This window comes from Numida meleagris, chromosome 16 (genome assembly GCF_002078875.1).
Source record: "Numida meleagris isolate 19003 breed g44 Domestic line chromosome 16, NumMel1.0, whole genome shotgun sequence".
NCBI classification, from domain to species: Eukaryota; Metazoa; Chordata; class Aves; order Galliformes; family Numididae; genus Numida; species Numida meleagris.
Window position 1 is genome coordinate 4559627 of NC_034424.1, and position 15012 is coordinate 4574638.

Genomic DNA, 15012 nt, shown 5'->3' on the forward strand with positions numbered 1-15012 from the left:
GTCTTCTCACTCAGGCACAGGACTGCTGAACCCAACGTCCTGCTGCTGGTCTGCAGTAGCTGTAAGTTACTGGAGGATGCCAGGGGCGTTTTCCCCATGTGCCTCCAGCCCAAGGACAGTATTTGAAGAAGGTCCATGGGAGTGTGCTTTGGGAGCAGACAGAGCTGTGGCCTTGGGGCTGTGCTGGGCCAGCGCTGAGAGTCTGAGCCACCAGCACCACCAGGGAAATCAGTGCCATAGACCTGAGCAAGTCTTTGCTGTGGCTCGGTCTCACTCTGGGCTTTCTTTCGTTTCAGGGGCTGATGGGAAACCCTGGAGAACATGGACTGAAAGGTGATAAGGTGATCTGAATACTCCCTTATTGCACCGTGTTTTAATTTTGCATGTGAAATCCCCTTTCTAGCTTCTGTTTCTCATTCAGCACCATGGTAGTGCCTCCACTCTGGCTGTCTCTTTACTCCCATCCCATCCCTTCCATCCTATCCCCTTCTTGAAAGTGCAGTTTGATTTCTCTTTCTTTTTTGGTATCTGTCCCATCCTCCTTTTCACAGAGCTCTAGAGTAGATCAGTTATGCTCAGCACCTCTTTGGAGCTTCTCTGTCCCACTGGTAGTGATGGTAGCTATAAGATCATCTGGTGTTTTGCTGGGCTTTTATGTTTTTATATTGGTTACGAGATGGGACGGGGAGGAAGATGCAACCCCAGCAGCAGTGACAGTGGGTTTGCATTAATGCATTTGGGGGAAACATGATATGACAAAGCAGCATAGCTCACTGGATCCCCAGGATGTGTGTTTGGTATCTCTGCTCCAAGAGGTTCACCTCACCTCCGCTTCCTGCCGAGAGGAAATTGCCTGATGCCAAACTGATATAAATCACTTCAGAAGAAGAGACGAGGAGAGGGGCATTGATTGCCATGATTTAGTGCTGCTGGCACAAAGACACCCAGCTTGAGCTCAATCACCATGAATCTGCTTGTGTAAATGTCTCATTGTCATGAGAACCATCCTCCTACAGATATTCAGCTGCAGGATTTATTTAGTCTAAAGGAGTGGGAGGTGCAGTCATTGCTCTGATTGCTTAGGAGGGCAATGCACAATGACCATTAATTGTATTCTCCTCCTCCTGTGTGACGTTTTTTCTCTTATTAGATGTTTGCTTTTAGAGAATGATTTAGCAGCCCAGAACTGCACATGGAGGAAGTGGTGTCAAGCCAGTAATTTCCACTCTCCTTATGTTGCAGTAGCTCTTTGCCAGGGCTCCTGTCTGCAGTTCCCATTTCTCCTCTGTGCTTCCTTTTCACTCTTGTAGAGAGAAAGGAGAGGGCAAGAGAAAATCTTCTCGAAGTTTAAGACATCGGAGCTGGTTTCTTGACTCAACACCAGTTCCTAGAGCCCACAGACTCTTCTGTCTGTTCCTTGGAAGAAATGGCAGAATGTAGTAAGAACTGGACAGCATTTAAGTCAATGTTTAGTAAAATCAACCTTCACGGCCGTTGCAATTTCCATCACTTGACACAGACCATTGCGTTTATCCCCACTATTTCCCCAGTTGTTCTTATGATGTTACACAAACAATTTGCGTCTCTCACAAGGGTTATCCTCACAACAGCCCCAAGAGCAGAGCTATCCACCACCCCCCAGCAGCCCTGTACTGCCTTGCAGGTTCTCTGCTGGGGTGATGGGAAGATTTCCTCTCCCTGCTTAGCTGTCTCTCCTATTGCATTTCCCTTGGACAGGACAGACTCCCTTCTTGGCTTTCACTGACTCCAGTGATTCTGTAGTGAATTGTGCCTTTAAGCCGTTTTACTTTCTCTCATTCTGATTTGGGCTTTATGAGCAGAAACACTCATCCCCTCTTACAGCTTGTTTACATTTGTGCTTTAATTGCTTACCCTGCGGTACCACTGAGAAATGCAAATGACAGCTGCTCTTGCTGCAGTTGCTCAGTCTGTAGCAAGGGAAAATCTCTGCCTTGGAGGGCTCACAGTCTAAATGCAGTCCTGTTACTGATAGTTTCTTCTGCTGTTATTTTTAGGTTGCAAAATCTTAACTGCTTTCCCTGATTGCTTACTATTATTTTTCTGCTTGTTAAATTTTGACTTCATTATAACTCTCCATCATCATCTTCAGACAAAACTATCTCTCAGCTATGACCAGAAACATAAACAACCTGCCTACATCGTGTATTTATTCCCTCTGTCTGTCAGTCTGAAAGTCTGCCTCCTGCCATTCTTGAGACGCTTCCAGACAATGACAGCTTGCAAATCTGCCTCTGCAGAGATCTTCATTCATAGCCTGGTTACCTCCCAGATAACAGTTCCCCTCCCTGCTGGACATTCAGGGTGCAAATACCAAGTGGAATGTAGCTAACTAGTCAGAGGTAACAGCCCAGCCACTGCACAGCAACTCTTCTTCTCCATCACGGTGTCAGAAAGCTGGAAAATGTAGTTAAACCTCATGTATAAAAAGAAGTGCTAGAGAGGTGGGCGTCAGCCTCTTCTTCCAGGTAACAGTGATAGGATGAGAGGTGATGGCCTCAAGTTGTGCTGGGAGGTTCAGGTTGGATATTAGGAAAGAGTGGTGATTCAGTGGCACAGACTGCCCAGGATACGGTGGGGTCACTGTTCTGGAGGTGTTCCAGTTGGAGATGTGGCACTGAGGGATGTGTCAGTGGGCACGGTGGGGTGGGATGGAGTTGGAGGTCTTGGAGGTCTTTTCCAACCTCAGTGATTCTGTGATGCCATGAGCAGCAGAGATCAGCAAACCTCACTCTATGCTCCATGCTGCCAGCAGTCAGTAACCATCCGTAAATAGCAACTTGTAGCAGATGAGAACATCCCTGAGGGGCTCACACCTGCCATCCGCCACCACTCCTGGACTCAACCACACCTGAGGGGTGGTCGGGGTTTTGAGAGTGTCCCATATCCTTGCCAAGGGATGGTCATCTTCCCATCGTATTCCTGCAGAACTCGGCCTGTCCTGCACATCTGTGCTGCGCTGCCTGCACTGCACCCAGCACCTCAGGGTACCTGGAGCACAGCCCAGGCCGCCGCTCACGGATGCTCTTTCTGTGGATGTGCTAATGAAGCTTTAATTAGATGTCAGCAGTCTCCTGTGCAGCCCATCTGCCTTGGGCACAGGCCAAGCGTGTGGCCTTGTTCAGATTCATCTTTTTATAGCTGAGGAAAACTCCCTTCACTTAAAAGCAGCCAGATCAGAAGTCTTTAAAACCCAAATGCAGTGCAGGGTGTCTGGCTGGGGTGTGCAGGGTCCTGGGGCTGCCACCTCTGCCCAGCTGGGAAAGGTGCTCCCTGCAATGCTGCATCCTTCAGGAATGCTGCTGCTGTTCCCCTTTGCAATGGGAGGGTTTTTTCATTGTATTTTAGGTGTTGTTTCCTACGTTGCCTAGTTCAGTATTTTGCAGGGTGCTGCTCTCTAACCCAAACACATGCATCACGTGCTCAGGTATGAGCTAGGATAAGGGGCAGAGTCTCACTCCTTCCTGCAGAAATCACGTCTTCGTACCCAGACGGGCAAGTGCAGAGTATGCCAGGGCTCACCAGCCCCTTCTGCATCCTTCGCAGAAGTTAATGGTGGGTTTTGCAGCTTCAATCCTCCCACAAAACGGGTCTTTCTTATGTTTCCAAATGTACGTTTTCATGGAGAAAACGAGATGGGGCAGAGAGGGCTGCTCTTACAGGGAGAGGTGAAATTGTATAACCCTGAAACAGAGTGGTCTTCAGAAGCCACATGAGGTGATGAGTGCAAAGGAAAGGTGAAGGAGATCCCAGCTGCTTGTTCGTTGGAAGGAGTTCTGTGAATCAGGACATGTGCAGCTGGTGAAGGGCATGGCTCAGTAAAACGCCTCTCTTAGCTCACCTGATATTGCCAAGCAGAAAGCTTTAGATAAAGAAATGTCCAGTCGAGAGCAACGTAGGGTTTTTGCAGAGAGACCTTTGCATCTTGCAGACAGCAAACCTGTGTCATGTTTGCAGTTGGTCGCTCCCCTTGCAGCCCGCTGTGTGCAGCGTTGCGTTAAAAGGGGCCTCCACGCCTCTGGAGCTGCCTTCCTTTTATAGGTGAAACATGAAGCACAGCCAATGCCCCATGGGCAGATCCTCTTTGGAGTTTCAGATTGTTCCTCCCCTCATCCCCCACAAACAGAGTCCTTTGATGGCTCACACTGTCCATGTAGAAAACTGCTGAATTAAAGATTTGTATTTTCATCCTCAGTAGAGGTGATAAAGACTGTGATTTCAGAGCAAACCCATGGACTAGATAAAATAAGCAGAAAATTCAGAGAAGATGAGAGAAATCATGCAATGGTCATAAAATGAGCTGGGTCGTGCGGTATTCTTTTGGCCATCTCTACTGCATCTGATACTTGCAGTTCATCCGAACAGGAGCTGTGTAAATAGCTGATTTTTTCCATTTGCATGCTCTGCCAAAATAAAAGGAAGAGATGGAAAGCAGCTTGGATGAAGCAGAATGTTGGTTGTTTGACTCAAATTAAAATACTTCAGGCTTGAAAAAAAAGGATTAAAATTCATTTAACCTTTTTTAAGAGCAGCGTTTCAATTTTGCTATATAAAAGACTTATTTTGAAGATGGTTCAGTGAAATGTTCTCAGAACATTTACCAAAACATCTAATTTAGCATGAAGCCATGAAATGTTTCCGCCATTGAATCTGCACACTTCTTTAGTATTTTCCTTCTGGAAAAGTTGCATCCAAAAAATCTTTCCTAATTCAAGTCTAAACCATTCACAACTTCATTATCCCCAGCAAGTTACCGCAGTAGTTATAATTATTTCAACTCTTTGATAACACGTGGGTGGTTTTTGCTGGAGTAGAACTAGACTTCCTCCGTCATCTCTATGTAGACTTTGGCTCTGTAGCTCTCTCCATATGTCTTCCATGTGAAGTACGTTTAAGCACACAGCTCTCTGCTCTTGTATGGCTTGTTCCCTTACCGTGGGGCCAAGTTCAGTGCATGTGCTGTGCATGGGACAAGAGTTCCTCCAGCAGTTGGTTTGGTTTGGTCTTGTCAGCCAGCCAAGCTTTTATCGTCATTCCTCCTTTGACTTCCTCTGTAGAATTTTCCTTTCTCTGCCCCATCCTTGACTTGCCCTATACTTAAGTAAATCACTGAATAAATGAGGTTGGAAGGGACCTCTGGAGGTTATCTGACGCACAGAGAAAGGCTAAGGGGGAACACAAGATAGCCTACTCTCTCCAGAAATCCTTCCCTAAGGAATAAGGATATTTATTTCTGCCTAGGGAGCCAGAATGTGTTGGAATGTTCTGTAGAGGGGAAAGAGAGCTCAGTTAGAAGGCACTGTGCCTGGTGCTGTGCTCAAAGTTGGGATCCCCAACCTGACTAACAGCAGCCTGGAAACCTCAGCTTAGATACTGGCAGTGAGGTGGTTCTAAAGCATTACTGCAAGTTACTCTTGTTTGCTTTTGGAAGAGGACTGATCTTTGGTGCCAACAGCAGGGCTCCTGAGTATTGTTTTCCTTGCTGTAGAACCTTATGAGAGAAAAAGTCAGTTCCTCAAAAAACTAACTCTTCTGCACAGCTGAATCTAAACATTTCACCACCTTCACAGTTGCTGTTAGCCAGAGGAACATGGCAATCTTCTTCCAGCTTCCTTGGAAACACAAGGCTTGCACATTCATATTTTTCTTTCCCTGCAGTTTCATTTTCCAGTTCAGAAGCAGTGGTGGGAAATGCCTGCAGTGTTTAGGATTATTATTAGAGTTAATATGATCTACAGTTTGTCCAGTTCAGTTCTGAATGGAACTAGTGATGAGACTTTTGCTGCATAATGCACCATCTAGCATGGGCATTTTGGCCATTGCTGTTGTCTATTTTAACTCTCTTTGATGGTGTGTATCCAGGGTGATCAGGGAGGAGCAGGTCTTCCAGGAGATATCGGCTTCCAAGGAGACAAGGTAATTGTTTTCCCTTTCTTCGTTAGTTTTTTCCCTTGCTTGAGTAGTTGGTGTGGCCATCAGCTTTTTTGGCTCCTCCAGTCAGAAGATCCTCCTCTTCAGATGGCTCTCATTTGGAGTACTCCGCTACAATTCATAAATTTTGTTGTTATTTATAATTTTAAAAAATGATATAATAAAAATAAATGGTAATAAAAATGATGGGACGGGACCAGACTGGAGGGACTGTGTGTGGTCCAGCTGCAGAATCTGAGGCTGGAGGCGGGAAAATTGGTATTTTTTTTTATGTTTCGTTGTGTTTTCTGAAAAATCCTCTCTCCTTCTATTTCAGGGTAGCCATGGTTTGCCTGGGGTCCCTGGAGCACGAGGGAAACCTGGCCCTGTGGTGGGTAACCAAATGTCCTCTACTCCCCAGTGTCCCTTTCCAGAGGTCCAGCGCCCAGCTAGGCAGGGCTGTGCTCTTCTAAACAGAAAAGCCAGCAGACAGAAGTTCACTTCTCTCTGTCTTTTTCTGATTTCTGCAGGGAAAAGTTGGTGACATAGGTCCAATCGGGTTTCCAGGACCACCAGGCCCTGAGGTACGTCCTACCACCTCCTCCTCCACCTCTCTTCTGCTACTTTCTGCAGCACCCTTTCTTCAGCAAGCCTATGTGTTAACTCCCCTCTTTTGTACAGATTGGGAAATTAGGCAAACTGTCTATTTTGTACCCTACTCTCAGTTTGCCTGTTCTCCAGTCACCCTTCCAAGATTTTTTTTCCTATTTTGTTACTTTCAAGTCTCATATGTAACAGTTTGTTAAGTTTCTCTTCAGAAAAGTCAATCCCCAAAGTTTGCCTCTCCCTGCCAAACAGCATATCACAACCTATCACCTCTCCCCATCTTTCGCTTTTAACACCATGGCAGATAGATACTCATTGCAAAGCAGAACATCCCATCATTTTGCAGAAGGAAGATTCATGTAAAGGGAGATTCCAAAATGCATGAGAAGAGGCAGAGGTGCACTGGAACAGAGCCCCAGGCTGTCTCCCAGTCCTCAGTCCATCTTCATGGACACTGCTCTATCTAATCACCATGGTGTTCTCTTGACCCTTTTTGTTCTTCAACTGATTTCTGGGGCAGAACATTCATTTCTTGAATTTTGCACTGCACTTTCCACCTACCCTCTTCTTTCAAGTTGGATATTAGGAAAAATTTCTTCTCAGAAAGAGTAGTGCTGCAGTGGCACAGGCTGCCCAGGTAGTGGTGGAGTCACCGTCCCTGAGGGTGTTCCAGACCTGTGAGGATGTGTCACTGAGGGACGTGTCAGTGGGCATGGTGGGGTGGGTTGGGGATGGGCTTGGGGATCTTGGAGGTCTTTTCCAACCTTCATGATTCCATGATTCTTTTCAGCCCAGTGCTCTCCACTCCTCTTCTAGGGTTTGATGGAAAATGTGTGGTTGTGAGGTGGAGGGGACCAAAATAGGTTCATGACCCATCCTGCATCTCATGTTTTCCTGCTTTCTCCTTCCCCTATTTGACATGGATATCCTGGAAGCTTTTTTCAGCAAAATTCCATTCAAGTAGAGAACCACCCCTACTGCCCTTACCAAAAATAATTTTTGCAGTGATACCTTACACCCGGGATCAGCTTCCCCCAGTATATCATGTTCTTTCTCTCACATAAGCAACCAAATTGCATCTATGCAACTCTAGAGAGCCTCTTCCAGCAGGCCGGGTGCTCTGTTTTCCCTTCGTCGGTGTTCTGGTATTTTGCTGGGTCTGGAAGGGCTCTCGGTCAAGTGCTGCCACTTAGCAATCTTTGCTCTGTTGCTATTGGAAATAACCACGGATTCCTTTGTGTCCTCGGGAAAGGGGCGGCGGGTGGGAAGGAGCCGCCCGGCTAATGAGCGTGTCAGCACCTTTCCTAATTCCCCGCCTGCCGCCCTTTGTCGCCGAGGCGTGCAGTTCCTTTCTGGGAGCAGTGAGATTATGTGCTGACTCGTAAAGATTAATTAAAACCCAAATTGCCGTTTTTAGCTGCGCGATGACAGGAAGGCCTCGTAGCAATAAATCTTCCAAGAGGATGGACCTAGAGGGAGCGGCGGGGAGGGCTGCGGTGCCGATAGCGCTGCTCCATTGTGTCCCGGCCTTCCCTCGGGATGGCCCACACACGGACCCTGCCACACGCGGCCGATGTCTCGGTCTCAGCCTTTCCTTGAGGCTCTCACAAAGGCCGCTGGTTGCAGCCGTCCTCCAGTGCACCCCAATGGTTTCTCGTTTTCTTCAGGGCTTTCCAGGGGACATCGGCCCGCCAGGAGAAAATGGCCCCGAAGGCCCAAAGGTGAGTGGAGCTGAGTAGAGCTCTGTGTGGGGTGAGAGGCAGCCAGGAAAAACACAGGGGTGGGAAGGGGGAAGGCAGAAAGCCCCGGAGATCCCTCCAGATCGCTCTGGCCAGCGTTTCAGCTTGGGCTGTTTGACTTGAGGTCCCTCCAAGAGTGGGGTTTTCTTTTTTTTAAAGCTTTTTTTTTTTTGTCTGTAACAAAATTGACACTGGATGATGTCCTGTGGCTGTGAAAGAGAATTTCTTCTTCTAATGGCCTTTCTGCGCTTATGTTACTATTTTTCTGAGTATCTTTTCCTTTGGCTTTTCCCAGGGGAAGCCAGGAGCGCGGGGTTTACCTGGGCCGAGAGGGCTGCCTGGACAAGAGGTGAGCATCCTCAGACCAAAAGCACGTGGGATTTAAAGAATAACGTTGCATTTTGAAGATTAACGCACACTGAAGTGGTGCCTGTGATCTGAAATCCTCCATTTCCTCTGAATTTGGAAGTAAATGCTTATATTCACCAGTCAGAAGCACACAGAAGAGCTTCCAATGGCTGCAGCCCTGAGACCTTTGCTTCCAGTCCCTGCTGGCATCTGTTGACCTGAAATGCTGTGTTGGCTTTTCTTCTTCAGCCTGTTCCCCCACACCCACACACACTTCAAACGGATGTTAATGCCCCTTTCCCTGCACTCCCCTTTGCACGGGCATGCCCTGACCTGGCTTTTGCTTTCTGCTCCTTTTAAGTATGTGTTCTTTCAGCTGTGAGACCTGCAGGCTCCGCTCTCTCAGTGGAGCAATATGATTTGTAAAAAGAGCACATCATCTGAAACTGCCGTTCTGCAAAGATTTGTTTGCCTCAGCACCTCCGAGCTTGTAGCTTTCACCTCTCATTGCTTGGAAAAACCTGAAATTTCCTTCCAGGTGCAGTCATTAAAAACGGACAGTTGTCATTGATTTAATTGTCCCGGAGCTGCAAATACTTTCTAGCAGCTTCTGTGGCTATAGTGCAGTGGCTTCAGTATAGTTTCTTCTCAGTCTGACCAGCGTTTGTCTGGAGACATGAAACATTTTGCAGAACATACTCCATGCACACACGGGCAGGAGCTTGGTATAATAGCACTAACCGTTCTTGTTTTTTTCTGGGAACTCTTTTGCTTGCCCTCTAAATGCAGTTAATGCAAATTAGCTCATTTATTTGCACTGAAATAGGAAAAAAAAATATTCTAGGCAATTTACAAAGGGAATCAAAGCTCTGCATTCCAGGTTCAGGCAGGCATGACCAAGCTGCCTTCAATTTACTCTAGTTAGCGAGCGTAAAAGTAAGACTGAAGACGTGGACATGGACTTCGACGTGAGCTGTGCTGAAGGACTGTGAATGCACACCAGAGCACACCGTGGTGCCTTCAGTGCCACTGTCAGCCCAGGCCAAGGCTGTGAGTTTCACCTTTAGAAGTGTGCCGTAGTGTGGGTGTTTGTCTGAGCCCACTGAGCTGGGTGCCCAACTTCCAGTCCCAACCTCAGCCCGCCAGCTCGTGCCACTTCATTACCACGGCTGACCACCAAAACGAGAGCAGTAAGAACTGCGGCTGCCAAGGGCGCTTTTAATTTCTCTCTTGGCAGTGGGTTTTGGATACTTGAGATAATTTTTGTGAAGCTTAATTGAAGGTCTCCTAGAAGCTGTAGATCGGATTCTATCACATTAGAAGTTGGTGTAGATCCAAGGGAGAAAGCTGAGTCCAATTGCTGTGTGAGATTTTGAGATAGCTCCATCCTGCAGCATGTGTAGTCCCATTTGGAGGCAAAAGGGAAACCTCCATACTGTTGCCAAGTGGCTCTGTGGGAAATTTTGCAACGTTCTTTTTGTGGAAAATAAAAGAAAAAGAATAGATGGCTCTGCAGCATCCATATCCCTGCCAAATCAGATGAAGTAGAGTTCTGTGAGCATGTCCAGTCCCATGGGCTAAATCCAGCCATGAGAAGCCCACACAACTGATGCTGACTTCGGTCAAATTTTGGGTGGCCTTTAGCAGCAATACTTGACTTCACATTTTATTTCTGAAATGAGGAAAGTGGAGCTTCAGAGATGCTGAGCTGCCTGCTCTAGGGTTCAGAGGGACTCCGTTGTTAAAATGTGACAGCTGAGCACGCAGCCTGTGTTTAACCATTGTTCATCCTGCAGACCTTTCATTCTTGCAGCATGGTGAGTCCAGACTTTGCCACTACTTTGCTTATTATTTTAATTTCTTTTCACCTCAGGGAGATGAAGGACCCTTAGGACCATCAGGAGTCCCTGGTTCAGAGGTAGGTTTCAGTGGTTTACTCAATTGCTATCAACTCTATTCACCTTGCAATGAAACTGTAGTTAAAATAAGGTAAAGCTTCAGACCTTCTGGTTTGGGAAGTCATCTGCCTTTCTAGAAAATACTGTACTGTCCATGCCTTCGTCCAGTTCCTTGATCCAGGATGGCTGAAAGTCAAGGAAGAGTCGTTCACAATATGTTGAGTGAGACTCTGATTTTATAACTTGTTTAAGGTCTCAGACCTTGAAAAACCCTCTACTGTTCGTTCTCTAGATAAAGCACTTTGACTGGGATCCATCTCTGTAAGCAGCCCTGGTGTTTGGTTCTTTGATTTATAGTAGTTTTCAATGAGAGTAAAAGGAAAAGCAAGGAAAAAGACAAGATATTGAAGCAGAGACCTTTTTGTCATCTACATCATGAAGAATGCAGTGATGTATTGCAGAAACACAGTTAGGAGAAACAAAAAGAGCTTTATCGTATCTCTGAGCCTGCCAGCTCAGGGTTTTATAGTGGTTATGTACACAGTTGTCATTACACGATATTGAAATATCTTGTAAATTGGAAGCTGTGCTGAGAGCTTCTAGGTGGATCAGGAAATAAATTTTTATCTTTTATTTCCCCTGCTTTTCTAGTAGACACTTCTATTCCTTTCTTGGAGCAACACAACAAAAGCAGTTACTACAGTGCCTGGAAGAACACAAATGTTGTCCTAGCTAGAGAGAGGGATTAATGTGGAGGATCATTATGAAAGCCCTTGGCTTAGTTGATTATAGTCCATGTGTAATGTTTCTGATGTGATGTTTAAGCAATGGAATTGAGCCACAGGGGCACAGTTGGGCTGAACCTCAGAGCAGCTGTTGGGATATATTCCCCATGGATCCAACCCAGTGTTGCTCGAGACAGTGTTTTCTGCTCGTGTTGCCTTGGCATCACTGAGGACTGCTGCATGTGTAGCGCCCAGGATTTACTGGGAGCGTTGCTTATAAGCTGCACATTGTTGTATGGGTTCACAGGTACACTGCTGTAACCCAGCAAAGTTACAGGAGTGTTATTATTTCACTTTTTATATTTATTATTGTGATGTGTATTTCAGGGTCGACCTGGCCGGAAGGGATTTCCAGGAAGACCTGGTCCTGATGGTCCCAAGGTGAGCAACATGTTTGTTCATGAGCAGAGAAGCAGCGAGTGGAAGAAAGAAAAGGTAGAGGGATGTCTCTGTTCTCAGCCTCACCATTCTCCAAGCCTGGGGTATTCATTTCAGAGAGGACAAGGGAAACTGAGGTTTTCCTTTTTCACTGAATTTTGGGGTCTTGGTTCTCACTTGGTGTCTTCAGCAGAAAGAATGATGGTGCATTTTTTAAGCCATGTGCTTTATTATAAACAAGTGTGTTCCTCTTTTGATATTAACACCCCCCCCATCACTTCATCTTATTTTCCATTGTTTCTCCACGTTTTTGTTCTGAAACAATGCACATCATTCCTATCTCTGCTGCCTAATTAGCAGCAGGAAGCATCCCAGAGCAGCCAGCTCCACAAACCCGCACTCAAAAGGAAAGAGAAAACCCAACAAAAACAACCTCTTCAAACAGTAAATAGCAAAAATGTGGTCTGGCAACACATCTGGAGTATCTGCCTACTGAGAAAACACAGCTGCCATCACCCAGAGACAATGGTGCTTAGTGGTGAGTGGCCTCTGGATGGCCCATCCAGGACATGGTGCTGGCGTTCAGCACTGCCCCTATATCCCTGGCAGATCTGCAGTTCTCCCCTTCCTCCTGTTTTCCTCTTCACCCTTCATTTTTCTCATTCTCTGAATTTCTCTGATCCTACACTATGATTTAGCTCATGTGGGTCGTTCCTGTGGTTTTCATGCTCCATGTGACAGTAATGTGCCTATGGTTGAGATTTTGCAAGAGCAGGAGCAAGGTCACTGCCCGGGAATATTCGAGTTGCTTTATATTATTTTTGATCCTTCCACCAGTGGGAGATTTTCCTACATCCCTTCTGTCACTCAGGAACTGCTTCTCCCCACGGTGTCCCACAGTCTCACTTTCATCAGATGCTCTTCGGATCCTTGGGTTAATCGTGGTCCTTTCTTACTCTCTTCCCATGCCTGACGTGTTTGGGCTATTGCTTTACTCAGTTGTTCAGATAGAAATGCTATGGGTAGAAACACCCCAGCTTCAAGAGGATCCTCAGTGAGAACTCACACCATGTTAACCATGGGGGTAAATCAGCCAGGACTAGGCTGTGCCACAGGAAGGCAGGCAGCTTGTGTTTCAATGTCCGAATTTGACTTTGTGTCAGTTATTTTATCACAGCAGCTCCTGCTGCTTTTATGGGAATCTCACTCCAGAATAGCAAATGTTTGCTCCACATTTGTGTCAGCTGTTTCTTGCTTTGGATTACCCTTGAAAGCTAAGGGGGTTTTGTAAGATGTAGCTTCTTGCTGTGGGTGTGCACTGAATCACATTGCACTGAGGGGCTGTCTGGGAGCACTGAGTAACCATGTCCCTCATCTTTCCGTGTGACACAGGGCGAGCCAGGAAACCATGGACGGCCAGGAAAAGTTGGTGAGCAGGTAAATTCCTTGTTTTCATGTCTATTTGATGTTCTCCTGTGTTCAGCATCTCCTGGATAACTGGGGCACAGGCAGAGGATGGAAACCATGGGTTTCTGGCGACCTGAAACTGGCTGTGGTCCTGGTGCTCCAGATGTGCTGCGAGAAACATGTCATGTAGTGAGGCTGAAGCTCTTGGTGAACAGCACTGACAATGGCCATGGGGTCTATGTTAAACTGGACATTTTCCCATAGGCAGCCTGATAAAGTCATGGTTCAGTATAGCCCATAGGAATGGCTGTGCTTCTGAAGGAGATAAAGCCATGGAGAAGGAAGAGATTATGGATTTCTGTCTATTCCTCTTATCCCTAGAAGGACAATTCCCAGCTTTGCTTATACGGATTTGAAGCACCTCTGCCCTGAGGTGCTGTGCTGCTTTCAGAGGAGGCAGCACTGGGCAAGAGAGGCACCGAGCTGCATTTCGTTGTACCGCAAGAGAGAACATTCTGCTGGGTTAGCAGGGGACATTCCTCATCCCTGCAGGCTTCAGGGTAACCACAGGCATCAAGGAAAAAGAAACAATCATCCCCATGTCTCTGTGATTGAAACCAACCAACTTGTCCGCCACCAACCCTGAAATTGCAGCTATGGAGCCTCCAACGTGTTCTCTGCATTCCTACATGACCGCACCATGCTGGAGGCAGCAGCTGGCCCGGGCAAGGATGGTGATGCTGCTCAGTACTGCTGTCCTCCCCAGCACTTTCCCTGCCTATGGTCAGTGACTTTGGTTGGGTTTAACCTGTCTGCTTCCCCCGCGTCCAACAGCTTGGGAATCGCTTATTCATGGGTCTCTGACCAAGCACGTCCAACAAGCCACGATGGATCCTATCCTTTTCAGTACCAGTGCCTCAGTACAAGTCGAGGATGGTTGTTTCTGTCTGGAAATTAGCACCACTTCACTATTCTGGTTAATAATTTACTCCATGAAGAGCAACAACTGGAAAAACAAAGTTGCTCCGCACACCTCAAGTTGGGGCCCAAGTGCTGTTTGCAGCTTTAGCACCTTGTCTTGGCCAGTGCCTTCCTCTGCTCCATGCCTCAGTTTCCCCTCCTGTGGAAGAAATAGCACAGAGCTGCTGTCAGGTCCAGGGCCCAGTGAGAGGAGAACTTCTGGCAAGAAACACCTTGCTCTGACAGTGCTTATCACAGTTCTCAGGAAGTACCTTTGTATCACAGCTAAAAATGAATGTTCAGAAGTGCTGTGAGAACTTGAACAAGATGTTGAAAGACAAGCCATCGTTGGGATTGTTATGCTTTAACGTCCCTCAGGACTGACCTTGGATGAAAACTGTAGGCACTGTTCACTGAAAAGAAAACACAGCTGGCCTCCGCTGACACTGAGACCAGCATGGTGGTATGAAAGCTGCCTGTTTTATTCTTAGTCAATTAGTCTCTGTCTAGAAATATCACCCAGAAAGAATTTCCATTTCCATACCAGTTAAGTCATTAGAACAAAAATGTCATGCCAGATTAGTGAGAAATAACCTCCCTTCCCATCACACCTTTGCTGGACAGTGTTGGAGTGTTGCCTTCTCATTCCTTCCTCCACCTGAGCTCCAGCGCTTGGTGGTGAGGCAGGGCTGGTTTTTGCAGAGCTCTGAGGGTTGGGCTAACAAGGTTGCTCCATGCTGAAACCTTCATCTTATCCCTGTTTTCTCCTTGGCGACCTTGGTGCTCAGATGCTCCAGGCTTTCTGCGCAGACCTCCCTGCAGTCCCATCTGGCTGGAAACCTCAGCAGGGCAGCGTGCAGAAAGCTCTGCCGTCCATCCCACTCGATCTCTCTTCTCTTCACATGGACACCTGTTTAGGCAAACGTAGGAATTTCTGTAAGG

The 15012-nt window shown here is 46.9% G+C and overlaps 1 protein-coding gene across 2 annotated transcripts in view; it reads left to right on the forward strand.

Annotated features, from left to right (window-relative positions):
• The window catches only part of COL27A1 (collagen type XXVII alpha 1 chain), a 126985-nt gene that overhangs the window by 57247 nt on the left and 54726 nt on the right, over nt 1-15012 (forward strand). For both annotated transcript variants that reach the window (XM_021413746.1, XM_021413745.1), the window contains exons 16-24: nt 297-341; nt 5902-5955; nt 6287-6340; nt 6480-6533; nt 8223-8276; nt 8590-8643; nt 10516-10560; nt 11653-11706; nt 13096-13140. In XM_021413746.1, the coding sequence (XP_021269421.1) occupies nt 297-341; nt 5902-5955; nt 6287-6340; nt 6480-6533; nt 8223-8276; nt 8590-8643; nt 10516-10560; nt 11653-11706; nt 13096-13140 (459 nt within the window). The remainder of the gene's footprint in view (nt 1-296; nt 342-5901; nt 5956-6286; nt 6341-6479; nt 6534-8222; nt 8277-8589; nt 8644-10515; nt 10561-11652; nt 11707-13095; nt 13141-15012) is intronic.